The 26,419-nt window shown below is 38.0% G+C and overlaps 1 protein-coding gene across 4 annotated transcripts in view; it reads left to right on the forward strand.

Annotated features, from left to right (window-relative positions):
* Positions 1–22,465, forward strand: part of diaph3 (diaphanous-related formin 3) — a 250,472-nt gene extending 228,007 nt beyond the window's left edge. For all 4 annotated transcript variants that reach the window (XM_043251235.1, XM_043251238.1, XM_043251236.1 and 1 more), the window contains one exon: positions 21,816–22,465. In XM_043251235.1, coding sequence (XP_043107170.1) covers positions 21,816–22,051 — 236 coding nt within the window. In that variant the 3' untranslated portion in view covers positions 22,052–22,465. The remainder of the gene's footprint in view (positions 1–21,815) is intronic.
* Positions 22,466–26,419: the final 3,954 nt, after the last annotated feature.

A 26,419-nucleotide genomic window follows, 5' to 3' on the forward strand; every position in this document is an offset into this window, starting at 1 on the left:
TATATACAGTTTCAATTGTTGTTATATTTTAAATTAAGTTGTTATATTTTACAATGTTATGGATTTTTTTTTTTTTTTATCACATAAATGTAATCTTGGTGACCAAAAGAGACTTTCAGAATAGATGTGCACATTCACAATGTGGCAATGCTTTGCTCTCTGTCATTCTTTCTTTCTCTGCCACTTGCTCTTTTACTTGTATTTGTACATTCTCCTATAAATCTTATCTGTCTAGCAGTGTAAAAGGCACTTTTGGCCTGGTGTCGTTGTTTGTGTTTTTATTTGATCAGTGAGGAAGGAAATGACGTGAGTTCATCTGCTGTGGAGTGACTGAATACAAGGTCAAGTGTTCTGAGACGGATGCTTCTCCTCAGACGTGACCTCATCAGACAGTCATCATTTTTTACAGACTTGACTTAATTATTAATAAGAGCACCCACTTAGTGACTACTGTAAAAGTTTATACATCTGAACCCACTGCGTGAAATGTCAAGTTGGTGTTTTCTAAAGTTAATCAGTCTTGTTGGTTTTGTTTAAGTGCTAGAAGGAACTTAAAGTGATAAAAACTGTCATCATTTATTTATGTCAATATATATGCATTTATACATAATCCTTAGTCATCTTCAAGAAGCAGCTAAAAGTACATCTCCTCCATCTTTACTTGACCTTCTAACTCTAGCACTCTCTATCCTAATTTGGGATAATAAAGTGTATTGCGTTAGGCTAACCGAGACTTGTCATTATTGCACGTTATTGCTCTTTTTTTTATTTGATTTATTGAATAATAAATTATTACATGATTAGATATTTTTTGAGTGAAACCTGTCTTACCTTGTTAGGTTGAAGTCGACTATCCTGAAACGAAAAAAAAAGTTGGTGTAAAAGACATTGTGAATTGATATCAGGATAGTATCTGCAGAGAAATAGTTAACGAGAAAGTCAAGTCAGAAATGCGATCAATGTTTCAGCGACTTAAAGTCAGCACTAGAACTATGGGAAACTATACCTGTGTGTGTCTGTAAACCTGTGGAGGTTGAATCTTTTACCAGATTAGTGGCCTCCTAACTCTTGTGTGTTTCTGTGTATGTACATGTAAAAGTTTGAAAGAGATTTTGTGGTCATATTGATATTTCCTCTTTTTCTCCAGCTAAATTTTCTCTCTGGTTAAGACTGGTGCTAGCTTTCCTTCCTTCTAATGAAGAGAGCATTCAGAACCCACTGTGTAAGTTTCGGTAATGGATTGAAAGGCTCTGCATGTCTTTATTGGACTGATTGCTCATTTGCTAAAAAGAGAGATTGTTCCTTCCAGAGACGAGCTCTTTGATGTCTGATTTCAAAATGCCTCGTGTCTCATTTTAACATGGATAAGACATTTTTATTGACAAGACTGTTGCTTTTATGCCAGTGATTTGCTTTAGTGAAATGCTTCGATCTCTCCGGGAGGTCTGAAATGTGTCTTCTTACATCTTTTCTTCATAGACACTCCTCTGTTTTTCATCACCATCTTTTTTTTTTGTCAACCAAACAGGCCATCATGATCTGCTTAATAATAAAGAGATGCTTTCTCTTGGGGTGTGTGTGTGTGTGTGTGTGTGTGTAATAAAGTGTGATGCTTTCTCTGTGTGTGTGTGTGTGTGTGTGTGTGTGTGTGTGTGTGTGTGTGTGTGTGTGTGTGTGTGTGTGTGTGTGTGTGTGTGTGTGTGTGTGTGTTTCTTAACACTTGCATGTGGACTTTCATCTTGGAGTGACCAACAAGATGCCTTGCATTCTACTGCAATTCTAATATTAGCACACTAGCCAAAAGTAATAAAAACTATTATTAGCTGTAGGGTTTAATTTTCAGCTTCTGTTTCATAGAAACATCTCGCTTCTCCTGTTCTCTCTTTTTTTTACTGGGCTTCTGCCGTGTACTCATCACTTTAGACCTACAGAAATCCTGTTGAAATGTTAGCAGTTACATTTCCATTGTACTAAAGCCAAAAGAATCAAAGAATTTTAATAAAACAAAAAATATTGAAATATTAGCTAGGAAATATTTACTTTGTATTAAGCAGACTGTGCATCTATTATTGTTGGATGCATAAATCTAAAGAGAAACCATTTTAATTTAATTCAGATTTATTTGTTTAACACTTTTCACAATAAAGGCAGTTTTCCAAAGCGCCTTTGCAGAAAATATTGCCTTACAAACCCCCAGTGAATAAGAAATTGGATAACTCCGGTGAAGAAGACTCTGTGAAAATCGAAACAAAACAAATAAATAAGCTATTTTAATACTTGAACGAATGCATGTAAACAATTAATCAAGACTTTTAAAAAATCTATATTTATAAATATTTAATTTTTTTATAAATATTTATAAATAATAAAAAAAAAAAGATTTGAAAAGCTAGGCATAACAATAGAATTAGAACAAAACAATTGTGATTAGTCTTTTGATATGCTGAAATATTAATATTGTTAATAAAAGTTAGATTTAGTTATGCTGATGCCCGAGTCACCAAGTTTTTTGTTGGAGCCGTGGTTTGAACAGGAGATGCAGTTTGGTTATGGCTTGTTATAGTCGAGTGTGTTTTCTGTCCCCTCTGTTCTGTTCTATCGATCAAAAGTTGCAAAGGCCCTTAGAAATAAGAATCTTTTAGAGCACACTGGTTTAGGCTGTTTTTTCCTTCATCCAGTCAATTTTAATCAGAGGCCAAGTATTCAGTGCTCATGGGAAGTCAGAGATGTGCTGACTCACTGAAGAGAATTAGCAAGAGGACGGATCTAAATCAGCTTTTCAACTTTCTGACAGTGTACAAACTCTCTTCATCTCTTCCTCGCTCTCTTTTAAGCGTGTTTGCATGGTTTTTCTATGTGGCCTGTTTTCCGGTTACTGGTGGGCTGTGTGTGTGTGTGTCCTTTTAGTTGTCAGTCCTGACAGCTAACAGTCTCTTTCCCCCTTGACTACGCCACTTTACAGACAGACAAAAGACCTCTGGGGCGGCGTTCTAAATACCCTTCTTGGAGGAGAAGGAAAATGAGGGAGGAAGGGGAGGCAGGGAGGTGTCACTGTCACGCTGAGTACCTCTGGACTCTCCTTTAGCGTGGAACACCTGCAAGCTTAATCTACAGATGATTCTAGTCTCAGTATGCCTGGTTAAGGGTTGAGAATGTGTGATGAAATATCTAAATTAAGCAATATAATTATCTGCTGTTGTGAAACCTAATGTGTTGCAAAAGCGTGAGCAGATCTACTGTAAATGTAATGCTGCAATCGTCAAATTTCATAAATTTAGTTTTAATTTTTCCAGATTCAGAGGCTGAAAACACCACGAGGGTCACACACGCTTCAGTATGTGTGTAGTAAACAAAACCACTCATCTGCGCCATTCATTCATACAGAGACACGCAAAACATGCAGGATTCATATTTATTTCTTTATTTTGTTGCAGTAGTCCATATGGCGTTTTGATTTCAGTGCGCTGAGCTGTTTTTGGTATATCCATGACATTCTTCATTATACAGTCAATTCTGTTTAAACATTGGATTCCGTCTGCATTTTCAGCATTGCGAAAATATTTGTGATTTATTTTTGCTTTTTCTTTTTTACCCAAAGCCCCCATTAGTTACCCAGCATGCTAAATAAATTATGGGGGGAAAAAAATGAGAAACAGAACCTTGGTCATAGAAAATTGTTTTGATACAAACATGCATTTTAACATTCCGAAACTGCATAGAATCAATTAGAACTGGTGATTTCAACACACGCTTGCCATTTTTCTTTGCAATATGCATGAGGCAGCACGTTCCCCGATGTGGCTTGAGCAGACTTCCACGGACAGACCAGCGACAGCTATCAGAGAGCAAAGGAAAGCGTATTCTATCACATTACTGTAAAGCTCTCTCTCTTTGTCTTTGTCTGTCAGTATCTCTCTCTCTCTCTCTCTGACTCTCTCCATCTCTCTGTGCTGTGGATGACAGAGGCAGTCCTAACAGCAGAGGGTTCACACACAGTGGTGACAGACAGAAACCCAAATCTCAGGCTAAGCCTCATGGGGAGGGTTGTCACGGATCGTTATTGCGCTCATGCTCCAAACCGGAGCTGTGTGGTGTTTACGAGTCAAGGGAGATAGGAAGAAAGAAGCTTGTAGAAATGCTTAACCCCAATTCTTGTTCTATTATGTGTTTTAACTCTGTGAAACCTGTTGCTGAATGCTAGCTTTTCAGAAACAAAAAAAAGTTAAAAAGTGTCTACTTTTCTGATAACAGTAGGTTGCAGATTTAGTAAAGCTAAAAAAAAAAAAAAAAAAAAACTGTTTTCTTCTCCTTTTTCATCTTTGACCGTTCAGTTGCTTGAGCAGACCTTTATCAGTGTCAGCCCACCTCAAGGACCTCTACTTCTGTGACTCACTCTCTTTCTCAGCACCATTTTTCTTCTCCTTTGAGTGTTTTTTTGCTGAAACACTTTCCCACAAAATTATTGTTAAATTAAGTTTCATGATTTCAGTTAATCAGACATGCTTTTTGATTAATAGCATTTAACTTAACCATTAAAATAGAGTCTAGAAAAAATAAAAAAACATAAAGAAACAGAATCCAAAAAAATATATAATGGGGAGAAAAACAGATTTCAGAGAAATAGAGAGATAGACAGGTTTATTAGGAACAATGAGCGTCTTGCAGCTCGGAGGCCTTCACGCATGCTGCTCTAGAACTCATCTGTGTCTTTATTGCACTGAAGCTTATGAAAGCCTCTTTTAAAACCTGTTCACTCCAGATAATAAACAGCCCTAGTGCTTTAGTGGATCTTCTGTCTACTCGAGAGCTTGAAACACACCTGTTTTTGTCTGATCTCTCACTCTTGTTAAAGAGGATATTTAAATGTGGCTGTGGGTTCAATCAGTATGCCACCTCACATTGGATTTTAATTTGACATGGCTGGCATTCATCGGAACACTCTGTAATGACCATACAAACTTAATTACGCTAATAATCATGAGGCCCGCTCAGACCTCGATTCCCCCCCTTTAAGTCGTGGTGGTCTGCTCAAGGCTGCATCTCCTCATCTCCTGATGAAGGCACTAAGGCCAATTGACCTCTGTGAACATTCAGATTAATTGCCTCCCTCTTTCTCACTTCACTCTCCTCCTCTTCTTGTGCTTTCAGCCATTTTAGATATTTGGAAGCCTTTCCGTAGCAGTATACTCACAGGACTGTTTGTGCTCCTGCTGAAATTCTAGTGCTGAGATTTTGATGAATGAGAGAGGTTGTTCGGGGTGTGTGTTTCTGTGTGTTTGGGTCGGATAGTAGCAGTTTGCAGAGTAAACAACAGCGGCAACACCTCATAAGCGCTGAGCAAATCTTTCATGCCTATAAAACATACTGTAACACTTACGCGGTCACACATTTACTCTGCAGCGTAAAAACACCAACACTGTAATACACACGGTTATTCAAATTCACAGTAAGAGGAGGGGTCAGTCTTTAAACTAAATCGATACACACTCTTGCCGTTGACATGCTCTAATGCATAACAGAATATTACAGCATTTTCTTTCAAATACAAATATACTCCACAATTCAAAATTTAGGGTCGATGAGTTTTTAGTGTAGAGTAAGCTCTCCATTGACCCTATGCTCATCAAGACGGAATGTACTATTTTCTTTTGAATAAAAATATTTTAGTAAAAATTTGTGTGAGATTACTTCTCATATTTTGGCTATAAAACGTTGTATTATTTGTCAACAAAATATCAGCAGTATTTAGAAGTTATATCTAAGATGTTATAATTATTCTTTTTTTTGTCAAGCGAATATTTTGTAATTATTTTCCAGGTGAAAGTGCAAAAAGCTAAATGATTGTAATATCTGCAACAAGTGGTTGAGTGTCTCCACAGAAATGTAATTTCAGCTTCAAATATTCTCACACAATACTATAGGCTTTAAAAATCACAAGAACATATATTCTTATTCTGATTAAAAACAACAATAACTGTCGTCTCTTGCATCACACAGTAACTTCCACTAAGGAAGTTTAACTCGGAGTAAACAAAGTCACTCTTAGACTAATCACGATTAACATTATCTTGCAAATCTGTCTATTCCTGATATAGAGGTAAACAGTTGCCACGGATTGCTCCAAGGGCACATTTGTTTACTTGCTGGTGTTGTCTTTTATTCGTGCAAGTCTTTAAGAAAGTGGTAGTGGGCTTGTCATTGCAGGTAGAGCACTGCAGGGGGCCGTACAGCTTGCTGTGATGCTGTGAGGCATGAAAACCCTGTTGCTCTACAGAAAATTGTGTGTAAAACGATCTCTGAACATGTGTAAACAGGGCCTAAAACTAACTTCAGCCAATGGTGATGTGATAATAATTTACTGGCCATAAAGCAAGCAAAAACAGGCAGTTATTATCATACCACAGATATATGTGTACTTAGATGTCTCATTAGCGACTGTTTCTGCCATATTGTGGAGGTCTTGATATGACGTCTCTGAACATTCTTAAGATGCCACAGTCCAGAACAGCTGATGGTCTGTGAATCTACAGCTGTATGGTAAAGTGGACCATACTTACTACATCAAGTGGACCTTTACAAGATGATGGATTCGTTTATACATGTCTATGGTTATTACTACTACAATGGCTAAACATATTTGCACATTTGTCTTATAGCTACTTTAATTTTAAGAAAAAAAAACAGAAAACAGATTTGTTGATGCATTAATCAGTTTATCGACATTTTCAAGTACATTTTTTTGAGCCCTAAAAAACTCATTGTTGAGATTCTTGTCCTTTGATTGTTTTCGGGAAATGGAGCAAGCCATCGCGTTGTGAGTTTTTTAAATACATATTCCATTTGCATTGCTTATGTGACGTTCACCCATGTTATAGGATATGAATTCACATTGCATGCAATCTCATCTTCAGAAAAGACTATTTTATTCTCTTACAGAGAAGCGGTGAATCTCTGTTTGTGGTTCTCACTACATCGCAGTGTTATAATTCATAAAGTATTAGCACTCCAACTGGCGACTGACCCTGTCACATATATATATATATATATATATATATATATATATATATATATATATACACTAATCAACACAACTTTTTTACTGAGATATGGCCCTTTGGCTAGTGTTTGTTTTAGGCCCTGTGTGTAAATGAACACACTTTTACTTTACACCAGTAATATTCATTTCATGCCACCTTATCGTTTTCCTTCTATCTTTCACCAGTTTCGACCTTCCTTAGGAAATGGATTATAGTGCTAAAATTCTATAGACGTATCTCTGCAGACATGCTCACATGGAGGGCTTTTGTCTTCTTAGCCCTGATCATTGGATCTGCTTTCTGTTAAGTCAATAGTCCTTCAGGGCCACCAGGCGAGTCTCCAAATGACTGTACCTGAACACACCCAATATACACTGGTACAATTCAATTACTTCTGTTTCTCTGTTCTATGAGGTCAAGGGAAATGTTCACTCTCTCAATTGATTCAAATCAATAATTTCAATCTAATCTGCAGCCTGTCCTTGCCACCACAAGCCATTGCACTATGTCTTTATGGATTATAGGTCATTCAGATACAAGGTTCGCTTTGTGTCCCGTACATCATTAGCCTCCAGAGGACTTCTGAATGTTTCTGGCGTACATTCGGGTGGGATTTTAGAGAGCTGTGAGAACAAAGATGTCTTTGGTGCTTGTTGTTCAGCCCGTTTTGATCTGGCTTTGTTTCATTGATGAAAAGCTAGTCAGAGGTCAACCGCATTAGTCTAAGGTAACTGATTTGTGTTCATGCATCTCTCCGATGATGCTTTATCAATTAGAAGAGAGAGGACCATTTGTTCTGGTTCTCATTTAGATGTAGAAGGAATTTATTCATTTTTATTTGAGAACTGCTTAAAAACATTTTCTCTATCATAGCTATCATCTTAATTGACTTTTTTTTAGCATGCCTCAAGAAGGCTAACATGAATGAACAATTAGCAATATATGTATAAAGCATTTATTAACATTTGATAATGTAAAACTATTAATTGTTTTCAATGTTAACTCAAGGTGTGTCAATTAATATTAAAAGCAACATTGATATTTATTTTTTCTTAATTTAAGTAGCTTTTTGTTTGTCTGTGTGCGAAATTGTACCTATTCAAATTCAAGAAAAATAAAATGCCATCAAAACTGTAAATTAAATTAATTAGTTTTTATATATACGTGTATGGAGTGTGTTTTTTTTTTTCCTCAGACCTGTCCTTTAAGTGTGCTGTTTATGATCTCTCCTCAGCTCTGATATAAGATTATAATCTATCTCTCTTTGTCTCAGCAGAGGTTTCCGTAACATTCTACAGAAGAAGGAGCTTATTGGTGCATGTCTTTTTAATTGCTCCGTCTTTGACCAGGGGGGAGTGTAAAAATATACACACATTCTCACACACCCACTCAGTTCACGTGTACCCCCTCAAAAAAAAAAAAAAAAAAATCTCACCGGACAGTCATGCTTCAGTTAATTTGCATCTTTTTTTTTTTTTTTTTTTTCTGTCTCTCTCTCCTCGTAACAGATCATCTGTGACCTTCAGCAAGGTCTTGCATTAGGTCTAATTGTGATGAGATGGCTGCCACAGTGGTCCAGGAGCTAAATTAACCATTAGTATTGCCCAGAAGAGACCGACGACTGAACTGTTGTCTAGTATAATGATGTGTTGTTCACTACACCACTGATACACATGAAATGTGTGGCATGCAACTTTACCGCTCACTCGTTACCCTCTCTTGATACGAGGTCTGAAAGTGTTGGCAAATGCGTTAAAGTGTTTTTTTTTTTTGCGTGTGTGCAGTGAAAAAGCAAACCGCTATAAATCGGTCCCTCTGTTTCAAATGTCAGGCTGCTTCATTATTAATCTCTGCATGAGGCGGACAGAAACGCAGCAGTAGGTGGTTTTTTGTTTGTTTATGAAGAATGTGCGAATAATTCTTTTGCATATTTTATTAAAGTCTGTTTTTACAGACGGTCCAGTAGAGAAATCACCAAACGTGTCATCTTAAAAATCGTATTTTTATCAGAAGCATCGTTGCGATCTAATTAAATAAGGAGGAATGTTTTCAGTGTACTGTTTACGGCTTCATGCATGGGCAGAACCGTCAAGAGGGTTCTCTTGTTAAAAGGGCGAGCGTGCTGATTTTTCTCCTCCTGTTTGAGAGGGAAACGGGCATGTGCCGTGCGAGGGAAGAGGCGAGAGAGACAATGTCAGAATGGCAATGAGAGTTGACCTTTCACAAATGCATGAGGCATCTGCTCTTATCGCCTACGCCAAAAGTCTCATTAGAGATTATGAGCTGAAACAATTCACCGTCTTTTGACTCCGTAGCCATTTGTTTAAGTTTAATTAAAAACATGTGACCTTCAACCTGCTTTTATACTGTCTGAATCAGGCTTCGTTCGTTTCTACTTGGGTTCTATTGACCGGAGCAGGATTAGGCAGGCTGATTTGATTAAATGTACCACAGCTGTTGACATTAGTGGCGTTATTATTGTTGTATTAGAGATACAAAAGCGCCACAGTTGGCCCGAATTCACAGAAGAACATTTAGAGCCCAAGGGTTAGCACACCGTCCAGAAAGGAGATAAATGAACCTTTGCATTGTGTAAATGTCAATCTCAGAAGAAAATAAAACCCATACCCTTTTCAAACAGAGAGAAGTGGTCCTTGTCTTAACCTTGTGTGATTGGCAGATGTGTTTTTATGACCATTAACTGTAAAGCTTTATAATTGCAAATTGGACAGTTGCTGCTTTAGCCCTGGTGAGTTAAGAGATTGAGGAGTCAGAAAAGATGTCAGTTTGAAATTATACAAATTTGAAATTTAATATATAATTATAATTATTTAGTAGGAGTGCAGTATCAGTAAAGTATATAAACAGCAATTATCACATACAGGAAACTAGCGACTGCGCCACTGCAAAATAGTGTCTACGTGGCTAAATAGCTTCTGAAATCCTGAAATGCCATGCTAGTGAAATTCCTATAGAATGCATGAACTTGATTTTAATGCAGGTCCATTTGGACAGTGATTGTTAAATGTAGTATGTAAGAGTCAAATAATTAATTGTTTGTGGCCTGATTTCGCAAGTTTTTCATTGTCAGCCTCTGTTGGAGGTGTTTAAATGTGGCCTTTGTGGAGAGAAAGCTAAGGAAAAGGAAGCGTGTTCAAGTAGGGAGGAGACCAGGAGAGGAACATACGTTCTAGATGCGGACAGCCTGTTTACCAGAACGACCCTGTCTGCTTGTTAAAGGATGCTCGAGAGCCTGATGGAGCCGCCTGTAATATGATATGGCATATGAGATTTTATTTTTAGGACAGAGAAGCCTCCGTAAGAAAGGTTTATAGGGTTTTGAGTGGGTTGATCTTTTTAAATATTCAACTTCAATGAAATATGGAGCATGACTTGAGGCTGTTTTGAATTCATAAGTACGTTTCATGAGGTTGGATGTGCATATTGAGAGCTGTCGAAGGCAGCTGAGAGAAAAGCCCGGTGACTTGGGAAGTCCGATTTAAAGCCTGGAGCGGAGCGGAGTAAACTTCAAAAAGTCATTTAAAACAATAGTTGTGTTTGATCCGATGATGTAACATCTCACCTGATCAGATTCCAGGGCTTTGCCACACTGGATCACACTGGATCTGAAGCCGCGTTAATAAGCAACGGGCTGAGACTTGCGGAAAACTAGTCTATATAGTCTATAATGAGAAGAGAATTGAATAGCAAACATCAGCTATCAATGAAGTGTTGGTCGTTGCCCACAGTCATTAGGCAGCGTTAGCCATTATCCGTGTGTGGAGGTGGTAATACATTACAGCAGAATTCGATCAATTACAACCACCCCTCCCATAAGTCCCATCTTGGTTAACTGACAGTTCACTGTCTGCACCCCTCCACTCGACCCCCCCTTTTTTCTTCTCCCTCGCTCCGTCTGCAGCTCATCAGTCAGTCTACTCATTAACCTAAAGGACTTTGATGGGAGAAAAAGGGAGAGACGGAGAGAATGATGGAGAGAGGAAGCGTCTAGGGAGAGAGAGCACACAGACTGGACTAGGCTTGAATCAATAGCACTTCATGACAACAGACAGGAAAGAGTAGGAGCCAGCGAGGAAGTGATAGAGGGAGAGAATGTGAGAAACAGGAGTTTTTCAAATACTATTTTTTTTTGTTGGTGAAAATGAAACAGCAGATCACATACAAAGACAATGCAAAGAAACAAATAGAGGTGAATTTCTCTACCATGGTTGATAATGCAATGTTTTTATTTGCACGAGTGCTGCGAAAAACATGCCGTGAGTAACAAGATGCTCATATGTATGCACACCATTATATTTTGTTGTGGGCATAGCAGTTATACATTTTAATTATAATTTAAGTATTTTAATTGAGTCTTCAAAAAACGGTGTTTATATTATTCCAGAAATTCAATAAGTAATAATAAATAATTCACAATTATTATAAAATAATATTATTATTTAATAACTGATTATATTATCATCAGTTGACTGGCTTTCTACATTTTATTATTTGCAGTTTCAGTGTGAGTAAATTATGTAAAAATAAATGAATATGGCATGACAAAATATTTCAAAAGCATTTTCTTTTGAATACAAAAACTATGACTTAAAAAATCACCGAAAGGGAGCTTGGCAATAGTGGAAAAATGGAGTGAGACAGTCGAAGACAGCGATATAAATGGGGGTGGGCTGGATTGAATAATTATTAAAATATTCAGGAAACTCATCAGGTTTGGCATTCAAATGAAGATTCCTTCTCTCTAATTACTTTAAACCCCAACCCAACTTCCTGTTCTGTGGAGCTTCACAGAGACTGTCAACGTGACGACTGATTTCGTTTGAATCTTTGCTAATTGTGCAGCTATCCAGCCGTTCGCCCTAGTTACCGCGAGCAGATTCACAGTGACAGATATACGTTACTTCCAATTAGAGGTACGTTTTCACCCACATGCATGTATCCGCACAAAAATGTTCATGAACTTTTTCAATGCAGTAGAGCAGCTCGTGAAGAGAGCCCAGTCCTGATCTCAGCATACTGTCTGTCTCACTTAGTGACTGTCTGGGGATACTCTGCTGTGTCTCATATCTGTCACTAAATCGGTTTCACACTGTCTTTCTAGGCAGCTTATGTCTGATAGTTTGTATCTGTGATGCCAACAGAGTGTATTCGACAGGGTTGACCAGAAGACACCTGGCCTTCAATTTGAGCCCTTGTTTCTGAAGGTGAATTCAGTAAACCTTTGAGAAGACGGATGGGGAACTTTTGTAGTAAGCAGTCATTTATCAGACCCTTGTGTCCTAAAATGGTTCCCAGGACACTTATTACTGGGACAGTAGCCCTGGAGCATCCTGGGATTGTTTATTTCCCAAAGGTACAATGGTGATAGCTAAAAGACTGCTTTTTATTGGGTTTGATTCAGTTACTGGCCTCAATCTTTAAACACTATAGAGTGTGTTGGTGGACTCATCCAGGATCCACCAGAACAGCATTTATTTTAGAAATAGAAATTTTAATGTTTAATGAAAATGTTTTACATTTGGTCTAAATGTTTTACATTTGGATATTTTTAGGAAGTCTTTTTTTAGGTTTTTTAACCAAACCATTTTGTGGTTTTATTTCTAACAATATCTGCTGTGCTCCACAGAAGGTCATACAGGTTTTCAACAACATATAAAAGCAGATAAATCGTATTTTATTCAAATCACTACATGAAAGGTAAAGTCCACCTGATGTGGTGACGAGAGTGATGATCTAGTCATATTAGGAGATCATAATGGTGGCAGTGGTCTCAGGTCATTAGCTACCGTGTAGCAGTGATTAGGACGGGGATGTGAGAGAGTGGCCTGTATAGAGCGGCCATCTGTGTCCTTACACTTGGGTATAGATCACACAAACACACACACACCACTCGATTGATCAACACTTCTCTGGGGTCTGATCCTTCTGATTCCCTCCAAATGCTTGTATTTGTTGTGCTTGTCAGGGAGGATCTAGTATTTTGTTTGCATCCAGCCAGGTGCTGTCCAACCAATTTCTGTTTGCTTGTAAACTTTTTGTTTCAGTATGACACAGTAACGTTCAATTAGTCTTATGACTGGGTCAGACTCACACTGCAGGGCACGTGTTCCCCAAATACATCCCCCTTCTCTCGTGTTCATTTATCCTGCATCTTTCAGGTTGGGTTTGTCTGTCTGTTATTGGTCTTGTGCTGGTTTGTTTGGGCAGACAACTGCTAGTTAGAGCATATATGTCAAAGTAAAGTACTTAAGAGCGTATTTGCGCAAGTACTAAAATGTGAATTATAAGTTATGACCTTCCTGTGACCTGAAATAGCTGGATCACTCTCGTGTACGTACATACTATGTAGTGTTTAGCTATTTTAACCGCTGATGTTGTTCAAAATGCCATACTGATTATTTTGTCAACATCAAAGATCTCTCTAGAGTCTCTCTGATGCTGAGATACAGATGTTTCATCTCAAAATCATGAAACGGCACAACATGCATCTCTCTCTCTGTCTCTCACTCTTTTTCACCCCCCTTATCCCCTAAACAAATATCATTTGGTGACATTCTCTTCTCTCCCCGGGTTCAAGTAAGCATTAAGCCGTTTTCATTTGTAATTAATTTTTGTGAGGCGCTGAATGCTGTGGGATTACAACTCCCCACTGCTGCTCTTTGTTAAATACTCTGATTATTCAATACATCTGCTGCACAAAGAGAGAGAGAGAGAGAGAGAGCATTTATACAGGTATACACACTAGAGTTGGAGTTCAAATTTCACCCAGACTAAGACTTGGACCCCTTTTAAGGCCTAGGTTTAGACCTCAAGACTTGTATTTGTCAGTCTAAGAACTATGCTGGGAAAATGCAGAATTAATGAGCGAAGCAATCAAAGGCATTCATACTTTACTATTCATGGACCCCATATCAGACAAATTCAGAGTGCTGGAGACTGAACATTAGTGGAGGAAAGGGTTACCAACAGTTCAAAATGTCTTTTGTGTTCGACAACAAAAGCATGCATATTTGGGATGGCTTATGGATGAGTAAATAATGTCACACTTTTTCATTTTTCTTTTTATAAAAATGATTTGTTATTCACCCTCATGTCTTTCTAAACATCTTATAGCTTGCTTTCTTCTACATAAGACAAAATTTAGATTACACTTCAGGCTTTTTACTAACTACAAGTAACTTTGTAACTACATGTAAACATAATTCTCATTCTTTTCCAACTGCATGTGTAGTAACTCTGAGTATTCTTAAGGTAGGTTTAGGGTTAGTACAATAAGTTGGCATATACTTGCAAAGATTCTCACAGTCAGTATGTTGTATGTTACTTACTGTTAGTAGAATTTCAGAAGTGTAAAATTGAAATAGTGTTACCAAATTTGAAAGACCCTGAAATTCAGTAGAGTTCAGAACCATAAATTAAGAAGACTTGATGCTCGAGTTAAAATTGAAAACGTTTTTCATGTGACCATATACTGACACAAACATCACCAAATTCAATGCAAAAAAATCAATGCTGTTTTAAGTGCCGTTGATCTTGGTTGAAAATATTCAACATTTGGGTTAGTTGAAGTATGCTGTGATCTGCAGATAAAAGAAAGACACAGTTTAGATTAACATGAGTTTAAATAAAGGAGTTTCTGCAGTAAGTTTCTGCAACTGGCCCCCGTCTTGTCTTTGACCAAAACCCAGATCCAGACCCAGCCCACATTTGTGTAATCTCAATACCTCAAGATGTCTGATACGCAAATGCACCCACACCGAGGCACATAAAACACAAAAATATGCACACACAACATACTACACAGTGTCTTTGGAGAAGAAAAGGGAACCTCTGAATTATGCTGTTTAACTGTGAATCATTGCTTATTCTCTTTTTTCGGTTCAGTGTTCACATTCGCTGATCCCAGAACAACACATGGACCAGCTTTGATATGCATGACTCTTGCATGGGTTCAGGGGTTACGCTACTACTGCAGCTTGGCAATTTGAAGGTTACAGCTTCTCTGAAACCTCCTCGCCTCCTCCTTTTTATCTTTTTAATATTAATTGCCTTCCCACTGTCATAAATGTCAGAGAAAGACCATTGAAACCCATAAAAAGCATGCTTTACCTGTGGCACCAGTGGGTGGCTGTTGCGTGCCCAGTGGATGAGGCATGTCTCTGCTGATATGCTTAATTACTGCTTAACTCATGTAGGCATAAGGTATAATGTGCAGGTCATCGCTCTCCGAGTCCTTCAGTCAGACAAAGAGGGACATTAGAGCATCATGGGCTCTGAATTACAGCCCTCTTTATCAGTCAGGACTCCCCTCATCATCTGAGAGCCACCACATCAAATACGCACACACAGTCTCTGGTAGTCTGACATTGTTTGCCATTTGCACAGAACCAAACCCATATTCTGTCGCCCAGGGTTCCCTGTTATTCATGTGGCAGCCCATAATCATGTCCCTGTGCACCGTAAGGCATCAATTAAGGCATTATTTATTACCAGTAGTTCTGGTCTAATTCACCCGCTCAGAATTAGCTCTGATTTCCCTTGACCTTGTCCGCATGTGCCATCTCCCCTTTTTCCATCTAAATGTAGATAAACGAGTGTGCGCAGAGTCCAAACGAGAGAGGGCCAGTAGGACAGCCCGATCATTAAGCTAAATTTAGTCATCAAACTGTATTGTTACATCAGCTCATGTTGCTGCTATAATTCACAGCAGGCCAGTTTGTTTTTTTATGCATCCTCTTTAGTTAAAGTTTGTTTGTTTGTTTGTTTTAGGTGAACTTAGGTTATGCTTTGGGCATTGGATATTTTTTCCACTGTTGTGCTGCTTAATGTTTTTATGTAATGTTTAAATGGACAGCATTTATTTAAAAATCCAACCTTTTTCCTGTTTTATTGTTAAAAACTAAAGTTAAAGAAGCTTAAAAAAATTAAATTCAAATAAAAAAATGTTAATGAAATTTAAATTAAACATACTTAAATTAAATTGATTCTTAAAATAAAAGCTGAATTTGAACATCGTCACATGGTCTATCATAATCTATCATATGCTGATTTATAATCAATGTTGGAAACAGAGCTGCTTAATATTTTTTGGGAGAATATTTTTGAATAATGTTTTGCTTTTTTCAGGATTCTTTAATTTGAAAAGAAAAGCTGAAAAGAACAGCGTTTATTCAAATTAGAAGTTTTGGGGTCAATTTTTCTTTTTAAGAAATTAATACTTCAGCAAAGATGTTTTAAATAAATAAAAAGTGCTAAAGATTTAGAGTTTTTCAAACAATTTCCATTTTGCATAAATGTACTAAACTTTTAAAGGTTCCCAAAAAAAGCAGCAGTTTCAACGCTGATTATAAATCAGTATATAAGAATGATTTCTAAAAAAAAATCTTATGACACTGAAGAGTGCAGTAATTATGAAAATTAATTATATCTCAAAGTATATTAAAGTAGGAAACCAATATTATAAATTGCAATAATATTTCACAATAATATTATCACATTTTGAAGTCTTGATAAGAGACTCTATTAAAAAAACATTAGAAATCTTAATGATCCCAAACCTTTGAACTGCAACATGATTCTTCAGACATTATTCTAATATGCTAATTAAAGTATAACTGATAATGGTTTCTGTTTTGTTTGCCTTAAAACACCCCCCAACGCTGCAAAGTCCCGTCAAAGGAGTATCAGTAGCATGACCTTGTTTCTCCCACTGAGAAAAGTCACATTAATTTCCATGCATGTGACTTCAGCCGTTCACCTGATGCCAATTCCAGCCTTACTAATGCTAGGATGCAGTCAGACGGATGGTATAATCATTTCTAATACTTCTATAGATTACGTGGCGCACCGTACGGCATGCAGAGAAGGAAATTACGTGTCACAGATTGCATTGTGCTGAGCCCCTAAAGTCCCGATTGGCGCGAGACAGGCTCCATTGCAACTAATCGGACGCCTGTCTGCATTCAAGCTCGTTAGGTTGATCAAGTGCCCTCATCCACTGTCACGTTTCGCCGAGTCTCCTGCCAAAACTTCAGGCAAAGAGTGAGGAAAAGAAAGGAGGAGAGAAGAGATGAAAAGAAAGTGAGTTTCTCTGCGGCCCACAGTCAAAATGCAAATTGAGCAAATGATCTCTAAAGTCAGAAACTGGTATTTCAGCCCTGTTCTATTTGAAGAGAGGAATGAGAGTGTCTCTCTCTGATGGCACAGTCTGGACGTGAGCGAGTTTTTATGAGCCTAACCGAGGAGGTACGTACTGATGAAAGGAACGTGGTGTTCAGATTTCTACCGCAGTGTGTGTTTGCTTCATAGACGCTTGAGGGAAGCTGAAAGGATGGACAGATTTGAATGTTTGTGGAATATTAATTGAAAGTTGTGCAGAATTATTGGCCAGATAGATAAATGATTCAAATGGTGGTCCTATTAAATTGACTGTTGCGTTTAAAGTCTGACTTACAGAATTTGTGCAGTAGCATATTAAAAGGAGTATTGTCTATAAATATAGATATGTTTATAGATATATTTAGCCTAAACTCTCTGCATGAGTTTAAAATATAAATTTTCTATATTTATATATATATATATATATATATATATATATATATATATATATATATATATATATATATATATATATATATCTCTATATGTTTTGAGAGATAAATATAAGTTCTATTGAATGATTAAACACATCCAAAAAAAAAAACCTTTTTACATAAAATGTTTAAGAAAGTTATGTTTATGTAGTGAATATATTTGTATAATAAATATGTACAATTATGTATAATATATAAGTAGATAAATATGTTTACATGTAAATATTTTAAAAAATGATATACTGTTTTTATATTTGATCAAATATAATGAGAGCAAAATGTAATTCTATTGAAATGTCCTGTATTAGATCGATTGTGGTGTCTTTTACAGATGCTCACTGCTTTGTTTCTGTAGTAACACTTCTTGCTTGTTTTTTTTGTCTCAAGTTGTTCTCTCACTCCTCGTAAAAAGTTTATAAAAAGCTTGGCATGTGCTGCTTCTCGGCGGATGGTAAAAAAAAAAAAAAAGAAGAAGCTGTCAGAAGTCATGTAGTCATACAGCGTCTCCACTGTAGCTTGTGTTTTAACACTCATTAAGACACACAGACCTCATCCTCACACTAATGAGACACAAGCAGCCTATCCATATCAACAGGGTCAGTTTGAGCGAGAAAAGAAAAAGAGGATAAAGAAATTAAGCAGTATGGAGCCAAACAGAGTCATGTAGAGAAAAAGAACGATTATTTTAAGAACGGAAACGGCAAATGGGACGAGCAGGAAATGAAGGCAAAAGAGGAAGAGCCAAAGAGACTAATGAAAGTGGCCTGAAGCATAGGGCAGAGAGCGGCACTCGGAGACAAACGAGGGCACATTCTCACAATGCAGTAATGAGAGCGCAGAGAAATCACTAGCACACACACACTCCGGCATGGCTCACCACTCACTCCTATACTGTACATTACAGCCACCATTCATCTTAAACCTCTCATTTGCTCTGGATGACATAATGGACTGCAGTCTGTCCTATCCATGCTCAAAACCACAGACCTATGAGGTCGCTTACTATATACCACACTTTAAAAGGGTCAACACACATGACCTTCATTCACACAGCATTAATCTTTACAGTTCTTGACTTCGTGCATAGCCTTTTTGTAAATACACTAGTTAAAAAAAAAAAAAAATCCCTCCAATGATACTTTAAATTGATCAAAAGTGACATTTATTTTTTTTAAATAAGTGTTTCATTTTTTTTTATATAAATGTTTAAAGTTCTTTTCATTAAAACAAATACTAGATTTTAGCATGCAGCATCGGTCATAAGAAATATTTCTTGAGCACCAAATCATATTAGAATGATTTCTTGTGAGAAATGAAGACTAGAGTAATGACAGCAGAAAATTCTACATTACAGGAATGAATGGAAAATATGAAACATTTCAGGATATATTAAAAAATAAATGTATTGTTTTTGAAATATTTGATATTTTACATTGTATTCATATTTTAGTTTCGCTGTATTTTTGATCAAATGCAGCCTGGGTGAACGCAAGAAGAAAACCATCCCCTAAATTGCACTTGTTTTCCTGAATTTTAAAAATATCCCTTAGACGTGCATTGAAGAACACACAATACTGTGTCTAGAGACCTGAATATCATACCTGTGAGTAGACTTCTTTGCCGAGACAGACACGGCACTTTGCGCTTTAAAAGAAACATCCTGGCAAGCACTCAACAACACCCTAGTATCATGGATGAGAAGGCACTACTCTGAAGATAATGCAAAAATCGAGTTTTCTTTTGCTATCATGGCTTGATAAAGATGATTTGATGTGTTGAATGCATCTCTGTCTAAATTTGCAGCTTAGACCTAGAAACTATTATGAGGAGAGAGAAAAACAGTTGCAGTTGTGTATTTTCAGTGGGAAATTTGTTTGAGGACCGTCATGTCTGTGGGCTCCTTTATTGCGGTATTTTTGCTTAGCTGTTATCGCTGGCTCTTTTCTTCTCTCTCTTTCTCTCTCTCTCTCTTATTCTCCATCCTTTCTTGTTTGTAGAGATTGTCCTTGTTTAAAGCACTCATACATCATTCTCTCCCTCGCCTCTGTGCTGAAGTGAACGAGCGTGCTTTCCACCTTGGTGAGGCTCTGTTTGTAATACTTTTGTGTGTGTGTGTGTGTGTGTGTGTGAGTGGAGTGGCTGTAATATATGCTGTCATGAGAGATTTGAGATTTGTGCAGTAATCGTTGGTGGTATGATGATAAAACCGCTCAGTCCAGGACCAACAGGAAAACTTATAGTGGTTTCTCAGGCATTCTGCTCCATGCAGCGTTCATACAGGTCAAGGAAAGGTCAGGTGAATATGGAAATGACTTTCTTTTTGCTTTTGCTTTTATTTATTCTTTTGCTTGCTTATTTATTCATTTGGGGATGGAGTTTCCACATCAGAGTTTTTACAAATAAATGTTACATTTTTTTTTTTTTATAAAGTTGAAAAGAAAGTTGACATTTATTTCTCATGATTGCGAAATATAATTTTATATCTAAGACTGCCACTACATTTATTACTTGCATTTGTGACTTTAAATCTCATAATGTGACTTCAAGATTGATCATCATTACAGTTGTATTATTACTTATGGTGACACTTTATTATAGTAACCAATTCTATGCCTATTATTAACATATTGACTGTTCATTTATAAAGTGCATTTTCTTCATGACCATGTTACATCCCTAATCCTTCCCAATACCTAAGCTACTATACTATAATAACCAGCAAATCAGGAAATTGACTTACAATTGCAGTTAATAATTTGTTAATAGCAGGAATTAAAAAATAAAGTGTGACCTCATTTATTTGCATTATTTTGCATTATTGGTATTATTTATTGTTTTAATTTACAAAGTCACAATAATATTGGATGATTCTGACTTTGTATCTCAAATTTTCTTGCTTTCTTTTTTTTTTTTTTTTACAGGCATCTAGGGCCTGTATCTGGTCAATTTACACTTTAAAATAATGAGTAATAACTCTAATGAAGGTTTTGTGTTATTTGTAAGCATTTAATTTAAAGTTGCTGCAACTAATAATTTATTATTATGTCATGCTGATCATTTAGCATGTTTGCTTGTGATTTCAGACTTTTGAAGTCCTGTCAGAGTCTGGATGGTGTTAAGAGTGAGTAAGAGTAGGATGGTCAGAGGTTACATCCGTCTGATCAGGTAGATGTGCTGAGGTAGTGAAGCAGTGCAGAGCATAAAGTCAGTGTGACAGCTTCCCACAAGCCCCTGCGCCACAGTGCAGAACAGAGATTTAGCACTGGAAAGGCTAGAAAGAACAGCAGCGGCAATAAAAAGGGTGAGAGGTGACGTTACTGAGGTGAGCGAGCGTCTACGTGTTCGGCTCTTCTGTTTTTATCGTGTTGTCATGCTGTCGCCTGCATCTCTCTCCGTCTTCCTCTCTCATTTCTTCAGTGACTTTAGTGTCGGCACGACTCGTCCTCAAAGAGCTGCTAACTTTTATGAACGTTTTCATGAGAACCTGTTGTTTTTTTTTTGTCTCTCTCTCTCTCTCTCTCTCTCTCTCTCTCTCTCTCTCTCTCTCTCTCTCTCTCTCTCTCTCTCTCTCTCTCTCTCTCTCTCTCTCTCTGTCTCTCTGTCTCTCTCTCTCTCTCTCTCTCTCTCTCTCTCTCTCTGTCTCTCTCTCTCTCTCTCTCTCTCTCTCTCTCTCTCTCTCTCTCTCTCTCTCTCTCTCTCTCTCTCTCTCTCTCTCTCTCTCTCTCTCTCTCTCTCTCTCTCTCTCTCTCTCTCTCTCTCTCTCTCTCTCTCTCTCTCTCTCTCTCTCTCTCTCTCTCTCTCTCTCTCTCTCTCTCTCTCTCTCTCTCTCTCTCTCTCTCTCTCTCTCTCTCTCTCTCTCTCTCTCTCTCTCTCTCTCTCTCTCTCTCTCTCTCTCTCTCTCTCTCTCTCTCTCTCTCTCTCTCTCTCTCTCTCTCTCTCTCTCTCTCTCTGTCTCTCTCTCTCTCTCTCTCTCTCTCTCTCTCTCTCTCTCTCTCTCTCTCTCTCTCTCTCTCTCTCTCTCTCTCTCTCTCTCTCTCTCTCTCTCTCTCTCTCTCTCTCTCTCTCTCTCTCTCTCTCTCTCTCTCTCTCTCTCTCTCTCTCTCTCTCTCTCTCTCTCTCTCTCTCTCTCTCTCTCTCCTCTCTCTCTCTCCCATTTCTCCTGCAGAAAACACGAAGGCACCTCTGCAAAGGTCACGGTCGCGGCAGAATATCAATTTCAACTCGACACGAGCACCCACTGCCAAGGAGCCTCATTACGAGAGCGAACCCCATCCGTCTGCAGCCCACAGGCCGACCCTCCGGCCCGAGAGGGAGAAGGAAAAAGAGCAAACTCCGACGCTCTGCTCATCCAACGGTGACACGGACGTGGAGGCCTTGCTCGCCCGCCTGCGTGCCCTGTGATGACATCACCGCCTCTCGGGTTTGACCTCTGTAGTCACTTCGGTGACACAGACACAAAAAAGAAACACAAAGCTCGCAGTCACCTTTCGCTAATAAATGCCGGCGGTCTGTGCACATACGCACATAGGAAAAGTCTTAACAATTAACCTTTCCCATCCGTCTCCTCTGCCCTTTTACCTCCGACAACAGACTTGTTGTCCACAGAAGTGTGAGTCATTGTGCTGGTCGGGTCCAGGATGAAAAACCCGTCGCTGTTTTGTATTAAGCAGCTAATTACCGGTTGCTTTAGAGTGACCTTTGGGCCAAGCACTTGTCTTTTTTTATATCATAAACAGACCAATTATTACTCTTTAAAAGGCTTCGCGCTGCTCTTTAAGGCACTCTCATACATGCACGCTTTCACATACACAGACATTTAAGCGATAAATTCTAATTAATGCAGATGTATTTTACCGCTTTCGTATGATGAAAAAAATATAGATATTTTTAGCATCTTTAATAACATAGCTGTATCTAAAATGTTTATTACAATTATAAATCACCTTTTTTCATTGTTAATCTTCTTGATATTTGTTTGTATTCATGTTTATGTAATCAAATTAATCCTAAAAAAGTTTTAATATGCATGGGAATCTTTATACTTCTAAGCAGTTACTCGGTGTTTTCTATTAGTTGCTTTCGGTTCTGTGTTAGGAGAGCCACTGACAGCAGATCCCTGAGTGTCAGGAGTATTTGTATTGCTTAGCAAACCTCACTGATATAATACACACTCCTTCTCTGCACATTTGTTCTTGGATTTGCTGCTTTTCCAAATGTTTCTTTTTTTGTTTTTTGGTTTCCTTTATGTGTTTGCGTGCCTCGTTGTGCGCACATGTTTTCCCGTTGTGTAATTGGCAAGTTTTCACATTCCTGCTCATGATGTTTTCTGTTCTGCTATTCCTGATGTGATTTTCCTCTTTACTGCTCTCAATCAGGCGTGACATCGGAATGCGATTACCTGTGAAATCACATCTCTTTCTCTCTGTCTCACTCTCTCTCTGGACTTACTCCCATCACCTTTTTTGATTGTTTGAAACAACATTCCTGTTACTGGATAGACATTATTGCGGTGACATCCTTTTGGCGAAATGTTTCAAATAAAATAAGAGAAAGAAAAACGATGCAGGAAACGTTTGTATGGCTTTAAGACAGACGAATGTCAATTTCTTTTCTTTTTTAATTTCGCTCCACTTACTCTCTCAGTCGGTTTCCTCTCATTTAAAAGGGTGCATATGTCCTTGTGCATCTTCTCGTTCATTCAGAAATCTCATTTTATGCACGGTTACCTGAGAGTCGAGGTGAGGTTAGCGAGGGATGCTGGCACCTCCTGGAGAGATGAAAGCCTCTGCTACCCACAATCACACATTTTATTGTAGTGTAAATAACAACGAATACTGTTTCCATTGGTGTCTAATCTAGTTTCATTAATCAATTTGATATAGGAGAGGTGGGTTTGGTCCTTCACAGCTGGTGTTATCTAGATTTCGGGAATGCTGTTTGATTTAAATAAAGGAATGATAGCCAATGATACCCTGACAAATAAATAAAATGTTTATTTTAATCTGAACTATATTGGCGTGGTCATTTAAAATTTCAAGTAAATTGTGTGTGTGCGTTTGTGTGTGTGTTTGTGTTTGTGTGTGTGTGTGTGTGTGTGTGTGTGTGTGTGTGTGTGTGTGTGTGTGTGTGTGTGTGTGTGTGTTGCCTGTTGCTGTTATTTTTCCACAGAGCTTGGGATTGCAATCTTTGTGAAGAAACATAGGTAATTGGCATAACATGTCAAGCGATGACAGCAGTTGCCCACAGTGTGACATGGCATAATATAGCATTATGTTCATCAGACGTGATCGTAAATAACTAATAATGTGACAGAAAATGTATTTTGAGTGATGTTCTTTTGAGCTTTTCAAAATTTTATTCTGCAGGGAATCCTGATTAAATGCATCTCCGTTTTCACAGAAATAATAATCAACAAAACATGGATAATTTTGAAGTATTTTGGCCACCTAATCAGCATATTACAATGATTTCCGAAGGATCGTGTTACAAAAATTCTACATTATATCACAAACTATAAAGCAAATTACATTTTTAAATATATTACATTATTACTAAAAGCTACTATACTGTTTTACAGCGATGCTGTTTTGCAGTTTTTTGTTTTTTTTTTCATCAAAAGATCAAAAGTAAACAATCTTACTGACCCCAAACTCTAGTGTACATAAATATATCATCTTGGGGAAAAATATTTTTAAGAAAAATTTTATATTTGTCAACTATCCACTAGTACTGCTGCCTTAGAATCTGAATTATCTTAGAACAAGATCCCTTAGTGATCTGCAGTTTTTTGTTTATTTGTTTTTTTGTTTTGTTTTTTTACTTACATTTGACATACTCCTGATGCATTAAAATGCTTTGCAGGTAGTTCACTAACTTTTGCAGCCGAGCTCAAGTATTTGTAAATTGCCACAGGTTGGATTCACAAAATAGATCACATAAAAGATAACATCGCCCAACAGTGAATTGAATGACTCTGAAAAGAGGCCATATTGGTATTCTTTGAAACCAATAACCCAGAAAACAACGTAATTGACAATAATCTCCACGCCAAATCTCCATTTAAATACCCTGTGTACATGCAGCCGAAACAGACCCCACAGTTACCAGAGGATAAAAGCCCATCACAACAGGCCAAGCTAGTGCGGTTGAATAGCTCTTTCTGCGGAAATAAAAATCATATCAGTTTGCATCCATGTCCTAAGCTGCAAAGTCACAAGTCCGCTTTAGAAAGAACATCGATTCCTCTCCTTCTTGCTTTTTATTTGCGTTTAGTCGTCCGAGACGTCAGGCTCTCTGCAGGCGGTCTGTGTAGTGCTGCCCTTAGCGGGATCACAGCTCCGATCAGCACCACGGACAGCTCCAGCAAAAGCAATGCTAATGAAGCACGGCCTTCCTCGTTCCCCTCTGTATTAACATCAGACAGGAGCTCACTCTCACCATCTCCCCTCCAAATGATCCACTGCCGCTGCAAGCGTAACCCCGAGAGAGGATGTTCTGTGCTTCTGTGTCCCGTGTTCTTTGCTCTCTGCTTCTTTATTTTTTATGAACTGCCTCTTTCTCTCTCGCTCATCTGCTCTCGCCCTACTCCAAAAAGACAGGAACACAAGAAATCACCCAATCCCGTTGCTTTTTTCCCCATCTTAATAGGACAAACCGAAGCGGCAGAGGAAATGAAATTCTGCTCTATGTAGTTCTGCAGCCAAAACCAGTCCAGGAAGCAAACAAGATCATTCCTTTCCTATTTAATTCCTGCTGTCAGCTGGCTTTCCACGGGACGACTGGAAGGGTTTAAAGGGTCACAGCCAAAACATTGGTTCTTCTCAAGACATGCTGTATCCCTTTATCGGTTCCACAGAGAACAAAGGTCAAGTAGAAGTAGTCAAGGCTTGTTTTTTTGTAGATGCATATGTGATGTTGCATGCTACTTTTGTCAAATAACTTGAAATATCTTTTTTACTGTTGTTATTACAGTACGTACTTTTTTCCATTGTGTTTGTGCTTTATACAATGACGGTTTGTATTATTCTCTCCGCTATCTCGACTGTTGGATGTGAATCTACTTGACAGACGGTCCTCAATAACAATGTGAAGGTCTGGCTGTTCTCTAACTGTAGCAACCAAGACGAACGCAGACTGTCCAACTAGAGAAAGAGAAACAGACATCTGTTGGTTTTTGAACATGCATTGATGCATCTCAAGCTGCCATCGCAAAGCCTTTCCTCCAGGCAACAACAAAAACGAGATCGGAGGGGGGTGCATTTTCTTTATTGAACAGTTGTGCGGTTGTGTGTATAATTTAAAGGGAAACAAAGCATATTGTGTGGCAGATTGCAGTCTGCTCGGGTTTAATTGGAGATGGGGAGAGTGAGGCAGATGTGAGTTAAGACTGTTAAACTCTGATTACTAGGATGAATCCTCACCTCACACCTCTTCTAGCATACAGGGGCTAGTTTATCTATACCTCCATCCATCCTGGAGGAAGACAGAAGTATTTTATCAGTCCAACTGAAAAAAGGTTCTGAGCATCCGAGGATGAAATAACTACTGCATTCAGCACAGTTTGCAAGGTTAGTGACATCAAACCTGAGATCTTTTGTAGTTTTGTTCATATATGCATACTTGAAATGAGAAATGTTATATTTATGGATTCTGTTCTTGCTTTCCTCACCAGGTGACAAACTGTGTGTTTGTGTGTTTTAATTACACCGGGGTGGAGTGTGGTTGCCTCTTCACCCACTACACTAACAGGAACTTCAGGTCAGGAAACCT

Source organism: Puntigrus tetrazona, chromosome 11 (assembly GCF_018831695.1).
Source record: "Puntigrus tetrazona isolate hp1 chromosome 11, ASM1883169v1, whole genome shotgun sequence".
Classification (NCBI taxonomy): domain Eukaryota; kingdom Metazoa; phylum Chordata; class Actinopteri; order Cypriniformes; family Cyprinidae; genus Puntigrus; species Puntigrus tetrazona.